At 37.7% G+C, this 7344-nt stretch overlaps 1 protein-coding gene across 1 annotated transcript in view; it reads right to left on the bottom strand.

Moving 5' to 3' along the window:
- POLK (polymerase (DNA directed) kappa) overlaps positions 1 to 7344 on the bottom strand; it is an 80708-nt gene that overhangs the window by 56029 nt on the left and 17335 nt on the right. Inside the window, exon 3 of the mRNA XM_006901440.1 lies at positions 2599 to 2751. Within this exon, the coding sequence (XP_006901502.1) occupies positions 2599 to 2751 (153 nt within the window). The remainder of the gene's footprint in view (positions 1 to 2598; positions 2752 to 7344) is intronic.

The raw sequence follows: 7344 nt of genomic DNA, 5'->3' as shown, positions 1-7344 counted from the left end.
GAATGAGTGGAAGCCCAAAATCTCTGTAAATGTTTATGAAAATTAATAAAATATAATTATAGAAAAAAAAAGAGTTCTGAGATTCTCATTCTTCTCAATATCAGCCACAATCTGTTAAATGTCTCTGTATAGTCAATAAAACATAAATAGACATCCTTTTTGTACTCTGTGTTTTCAGCCAAGATCCATGTGACACTGGTAATGATGTCCCTAGTGTGATGGGCTCTTTTAAACCAAGGTTGTAATTCTGGCAGTTCTCAGTAGATGTACTGTTTCAGTCCTCTTTTGAATACCCTTTAGCAAGATTTTGCTTGCATATGATATTAGTGATACAGTTTGATAATTTCCATACGTGTATGGATCACCTTTTTTTGTAAATGGGAATATGGCTCCCATCCATTCAGTTGTCTAGGCAGCTGTTTTACAGATTTCTTGGCACAACCTAGTGAGCACATCTAGGGCTGTGTCTATTGAAATACATCAGCTGGTATTCCATCAAGTCCTGTGGCCTTTTTTGCCAATTCCTTCGGAGCAGCTTGAACTTACTCCTTTCCTACCATTGCTTCTTAATCATATGCTATTGTGTGAAATTGTTCTGTTTCAGCCAATTTTATTCAATACAGTGACTGTGTGTTCTTTATTACTAATTGTTGTTGTTAGTTACAGTCAAGTCGAGTACGACTCATAGTGATCCTATCTGAATACAGCCCTATCCCGTGTCATCCTCAAAATTGCTAACACAAGACTGTTAACTGCAGTCACCATGTCAACCTACCTGGTTGAGGGTCTTCCTCTCTTGTGCTGACTCCTTTACCTTTCCAAGTATGATGTCCATCTCAAAGAAATACCTTCTCCTAGCAATATGCCTGAAGTATTTAAGACAAAGCTTCATCCTGTTTGCTTCTCAGGAGCACTCAGGCTGCATGTTCTCCAAGACATACCTATTCTTTTGGCAGTTTATGGAATATTCAGCACTTTTCTCCAACACCACAGTTCAAAGGCATCAATTCTTCTTCTGTCACCTTTATTCATTGTCCAGCTCTCAGATGCACAACAAGTGACTGAAAGAGCATGACCGGAATCAGGTGCACCTTTGTCCTCAAAATAATATCATTACTCCTCAATAATTTCTTTTTTTTAATTTTTAATTTTTTTAAAAATAATTTCTGACTACAGACTTTGCCAGTGTAACATGTCTCCTTATTTCCTGACTGGTGGTACCATGCATGTTGATCATGGATCCACGAAAGATGACATCACTGACAGTCTTAATCCTTCCTCTATGCTTCAAGATGTTGCCTCCATTGTTGTTGTTGTTGTGATGTGCCATCGAGTCACCTGTGATTCACAGTGACCCTATGCACATCAGCTCTGAACCTGCCCTATCCTAAGCCACTCTCATCATCTCTGACAGATCTAATATAATTTCTCCAGTCACCAAGTCAATCCATCTCATCCTGGGTCTTCCTTTCCAGCACTGTCCTTCTACCCTTCCATGCACTGTGTTCCTCTCCAAGGACTGGTCCCTCCTCACCACATGCCCAAAGTATGCGAGATGGAGAATCAATCTCCATTAAGAGACTGAAATGTAAATGAACTTTGAAAAGAATTTTTCTTTTTAAAAGCTTAAATACTTTTTTTTGGTAAACATATTTTAATTGAGACCTAGAAGTGAAAAATCATGAGTGTAAAGAAAGAGAACATTATCTATTAAATACTATTGATAATGATAATCAGACCATAGCTTAAGTCACAAATGAATCTTTGTTTTACATTTCAGGTAAAAATGGGGGAAATGGCAATACTGAGTCTACCCAATGATGGTATTTATTTCACAATAGCATTACTCACTTGCCATTAATGTTTTTGAAACATTTTAAAACATCAATAGTACTTAAAACAATGCTAATTCTTGATGGTGTTCCAGAAAAGAAAATACACAATATCAAAAGTGCTAAGCCATGGGATATTGACTTAACTGTAGTCTAAATGTACCATGTTAGTAAAATATTAGGCTAGAACAGTGCTGGTAAGCCTTTCCTTCCCGTAAGGGGCACATCAAAAGACTTAAGGTTTTGCCAATCATAAGAAGTCTGTTCCAACTATCTAACTCTGCTCTTTTAGTGCAACTACAACAATAAACAACTGGGTGTGACTGTGTTGCAATAAAATTTTATTTACACAAAAACAAGAAAACAGAGGCTAGATTGGCCTCCTGATCATCACTTGCCAATTTATGCTTAGAATAACACTTCCCTTTCTTTCTTCTTCAACTCTTTTACTTAGAACAGTTACTTAGGAAAAGTGATACTTGCTATAAAAAGAGATGTCACTATACCTATTTCCAGGTTTGGAACTTTGAACCATTTTTAAAACATCTCTGAGTTTGTTCTCTTATCTGCTAATAGAAATAAATATCTGTACCTCATGGGAGGTTGAAAATATTCAGTATTGAGCGTATACAAAGCCTCTGATTTATAAATCACTCAAAAAAGACAAAGACAATAAAGGCTGAAGTAGTAAGGTTTTACGAACTAGTAAGGTTTATTTGAATATGCTAAAAAACTTCCTTTTTCTGTTTGATCTTTGCCTACTTACGAGCATGCTCATGGATCCTACAGCCATGGGTTTATTCTTCAGTTCTGGATTGTCCCTCATTTCCACAGCTGCATAGAAAGCATCCATGTCAATATGCACTATGGTATTCTCCAAATCCCGGCTCTGTTCTAATTCCATTGCAAATCTGTCAACCTAAAGTTTTTAAAATGTTAACATACTTTCAGACAGTATAATATTTATTATTGTGTTGTTATGTGCTATTGAATTGGAAGTGACTCATAGCTGACCCTCCAACAGGTTTTCAGAGGCAATCACGAAAGCATGTCATTTGAATCCACCAGTTGTTTTGCAAAAGAAGGATGGGCAGTCTCCTCCTGTGTGATTTATTACTTCTAAAAACCCACTGGAGGGTCATGTACGGGTCAATTCCAATTCCACACCACCACCACCACCACCACCACCACAACAACAACAACAACAATAATAATAAATACCATAGGCGGAGACTGCCTATCTTTTCCCCACAGAGCAGGGGAGGATTTAAACAGCATGGATTTGGGTTGGCAATACAGTTTTTTACCACTAGACTAGCCACTAGAGCTCCCTGTCTCATGCTTAAATACCATAAATTATAACATTAGAGGAGCTCTGGAGTCCTGGTGATAAGAAACTGTGCTGCAATCTCAATGGCATGTGGTTTGAATCCATCAACTGCTCCATGGGAAAAGGATGGGAAAACCCTTCCCATGGGATTAACTGCCTCTGAAAACTCACAGGAAAGTCAGCTCTCATAGATTCCAAATTGATAGTACTCAACAGCAACAATAATTATAACATTAACCTCACTTATAATAGGTACTAGTAGTATTTGAAAAAATAGGAACATGTGCATTTGCACATAGTAGTGAAAAACTCAAACTTACTGAGTCTGAACCAACTCATTCTGACCCTCCAGTGGGATTCTGGGGCTGTAAATGGCACAAGGTATTCCACATCTTTCTCTTGAGAAGCTGCTAGGGGATTTCAAACTGCCAGAGAGATGGGGCTCAGGGTTAGCTCCACAGTAGTGAGAGCCCTAAACCAAAATTACACCATAATACTAATACACAAAACACTATAGTGACTATCTCACACTAATGCGTAACTCAACAAGAAACTGTACTCAAAGCCTACTATATGTCAAGTATTATTCTAAATAATAGATATAGCAGTGTAAAAGAACTATAATTTCCAGTCTAAGAGTTTATATTCAAGAAGAAGCAGACAATAAGCAAATTAAGTAAATACAGGAGTCTGGAAAGTGGTAAAAGAAACACATGAATGAAGAAGGAGCTGGTATGTGTGCACCTGTTGGCTTGCCCAGGGGGCAGGAGAGTTTTAGACAGGATGATCAGAGATTTCACTAAGATGATAAAATCTTGAGTAAACTAGGGCTCTCTGCACCACTCCTCAAAAGAAAATGTAATAGGCATTAATCTTAACTAAGTGAAAAGATACAGGTAACAGTACCGACAAGTGAAAAAGAGCAGGAAAGGGTAAACTGTCCATATTTTTCCTAGTGAGAAGTCAAAAAGCATTAACTATGGTTGATGGTATAAAGAATTGAATTTTAGGGACAGGAAGTAGGCTAAAATGAAATATTTATCTATTAACAGAGATATCAACAGAAGCTATCTAGAGAAATACCATCCTAAGCAGACAGACATGTGGAACAATGTACTGAAAATGTGCCACATGGCTTTACAGAGGTCCACGTTTAGATCATGGTTACACTACAAATGCATCCAGTTATAGTGTAAGTACTCAGGATGTCTTCTTAAATGATACATATAACCTGTAACTAAAATACCCAGAAAAGGTATAAAAGGTGACTGCAGATGTTGCAGGGAGCTCCACAAATTCTTTTACCAAAAGAATAGTTTTAACAAAATTGTTAGATAGTTTCCACAGTCTGTTGGATCACCTTCCTTGGGAATGGGAATAAATATGGATCTCTTGCAGCCAATCATCCAGACAGCTGTCCTCCAAATTTCCTGGCATAGACTGCTGAGTGCATTCAGGGATGCATCTGTTAGTTGAAGCATGTCAACTGGTGTTCCATCGATTCCTGGGGCCTTATGTTTTGCCATTGCCTTCAATGCAGCTTCAAGTTCTTCCTTCATTATCATTGGCTCTTGTTCATATGGTACTTCCTGAAATTTTTCAGTGTCAGTCAAGACAAATAGGTTTTGGGTAAAGTGCAGCCAGAGTGTTCCTTGAAGGTACAGATGAAAAAGCTTTGTCTCACATGCTTTGGGCATCTGGCTAGGAGAGGCTATTCCTTGGAGAGGGATATCATGCTTGGAAAGGTGGATGATCAGTGAAAGAGAGGAAGACCCCCAACCAGATGGACTGACACGGTGACTGCTGTAATGGGCTCTATTGTGTCAGGAAGTGTGAGGATGGCACAGGAATAGGATAGAGCTCAGATCTATTGTTCACAGGGTCACTACAGGTCATACTTGATTTGATGACACCTAACAACAACAACAACAATAGCACAGAATAACCCTTATCTGGTAACTTAAATGTCATTAGTTGGAACCTGCCAACTATCCTATGCCTCCTGTAAAGATTTACATTCTCAGAAATTCTATAGGGAAATTCTACCCTGTCCTATAGGGCCAGTATGAGTTTGAATTGACCTCAGTGGCAATGGGTTATCTATCATCAAAGTAATTTGATATTTGTGTACGGTCTCCAAAGGGATAAGTGGAGTAAGATATAAGCAATCTGGAAAATGATTAAGATGGCATTACAGATTAGTGTAGCAAAAATGAATTATTTTAAAAATAGTATCAAGAAATCTAGAAGAAACAATCCTCTACTAAGCAATGGCCCTACGGGCCACTGCACAAATATTAAAAAAAGTCATAAATAGACACACATACAATTCTTTCATGAGTAAATTCATTATAAAATTATTTTAAAATGAAAATCAATTTAAACACATCAAAGAAGAGCTAAATGAATTAATATACATATGTATGATAAATGTCAATAGTTATAGAGGGGCTTCAGGCCTTTTGTTCATAGCTATGAGTCATGCTCAACTCGAAGGCAATCGACAACAACAATGAAATATAGACAGAGTTTTAATCAATTTTCTTTCCAAAAGCACACAGAATATGATCCTATTTTATTTAGAATTCCATAGAGATATACTTGTATGTGCACAGGTACTTAAAGAGATATCTGTAAAGATGCTCACTAGAACGTTAAGCAAGATTGTGGGTGAATTTTCATTTTACCAGGAAGCTCTGATGGTTGAGTCCATGAGGAGTTGTGTTGCTAACACAAGGATTGACCAGCTCTGGCAGTAGGAGTCCATCAGTAGCTCCCAGGGAGAAAGATGGGCAATCTCCTGCCATATAGCCTCCAAAAACCCACTGGAGAGTTTGCTCTCAAATACCATTCCTTACCAACTACTTCAGGCATGTGGCCAGGTGAGACCAGTTCTTGGAGAAGGACCTCATGCTCGAAAGGGTGGAGAGACAGTGCAGGAGAGGAAGACCCCTGATGACATGGGTTGATACAGTAAGTGGGGCAATGGGGTTTGGTGTGTTGGCATCAGTGAGACTGGCTCAGGACAGGGAAGCGTTCAGAGCTGCTGTATGTAGGGTCATTTTGGGTCACAGATGACTCAACAGCACATAACATACACTGAGGCCTATAATAGAAGTTTAACAAATATTTCCTGAATTAGTACTCTATTTCAATCACTTATAGTAAACACTTCTACTGTTTTTAAAGAATAACTTATTACAACTGAAATCTTCAGTTTAGGTAAAAGAAGCAACATCTTTTATCTGACTTATAATAATAGTGCCTTAAAATAGCAACAAAATGTACAACAAAAGATTATACTTCTTTTGCACACGATGTCTATGCTAAACATTGCTCTGATGGAAAAATACTGAAGTGTAAATGTAAAAACACCCTTCGCAGAACTTTCCACACTGGTAAAAGGTGATAAAAATTAGTTTATAGAACATAAAATGAAAATGTAAGCAGTAATATATTCTTTTCATGAAACTTCAGTACTGTACATTTGTCAATTATAAAAAGAATCTCAATCTTTAAAGAATTTCTCTCATTAGCAAATGAGCTGGACCATAAAGAAGTTAAAGGGATAGAAATAACCACAGTAGCTCAAAGTAAAGAGTAGAAGTAGAAGATACATTCACTCCCAAATGTTGGGGTTTTTTTTTACCTGCCTCTACTATAGTGACTGAAAAGCTCCCCACTCTTCCTTATAGCTAGGGGTGCTGGGTGACAGTTTTGATATGTGAAGCATGTAAAGAATTCCTACAAAGAGAATGAAGCTAGATATGGTTTTGGAAAAGCTTTTCCTAGTCTGATAAAATAGTTCACATTAGCTGGTGCTGTGTTCTTATTATTCTCCTCGAATGGTGGTGAAGAAGTCTGGAGTTAGGGCAGTCATCTTACAATCATGAGGTGATACACTCATATATATATTTGGATTAAAATATAGAAAGCAGAAAGTTTGGTATGTTCATAATAACTAGGAACAATTTACTAGCCCTAGAATGCTGGTCACTTTTAACTCAAAATTGGAAAATCTGGAATTCAAAGTAAGGAATGCCATTACTTCAAAAATGACCCTGTGGAAGGATATGAACAGGCACTTCACCAAGGAAGACATTCAGATGGCCAACAAGCACATGAAGAAATGTTCAAAATCCCTAGCCCTGAGAGAGATGCAAATCAAGACAACCATGAGAT

This window comes from Elephantulus edwardii, unplaced genomic scaffold (assembly GCF_000299155.1).
Source record: "Elephantulus edwardii isolate Elephantulus edwardi_28Jun2011 unplaced genomic scaffold, EleEdw1.0 scaffold00326, whole genome shotgun sequence".
Taxonomy (NCBI): Eukaryota; Metazoa; Chordata; class Mammalia; order Macroscelidea; family Macroscelididae; genus Elephantulus; species Elephantulus edwardii.
This window is presented reverse-complemented; position numbering and strand designations above follow the sequence as displayed.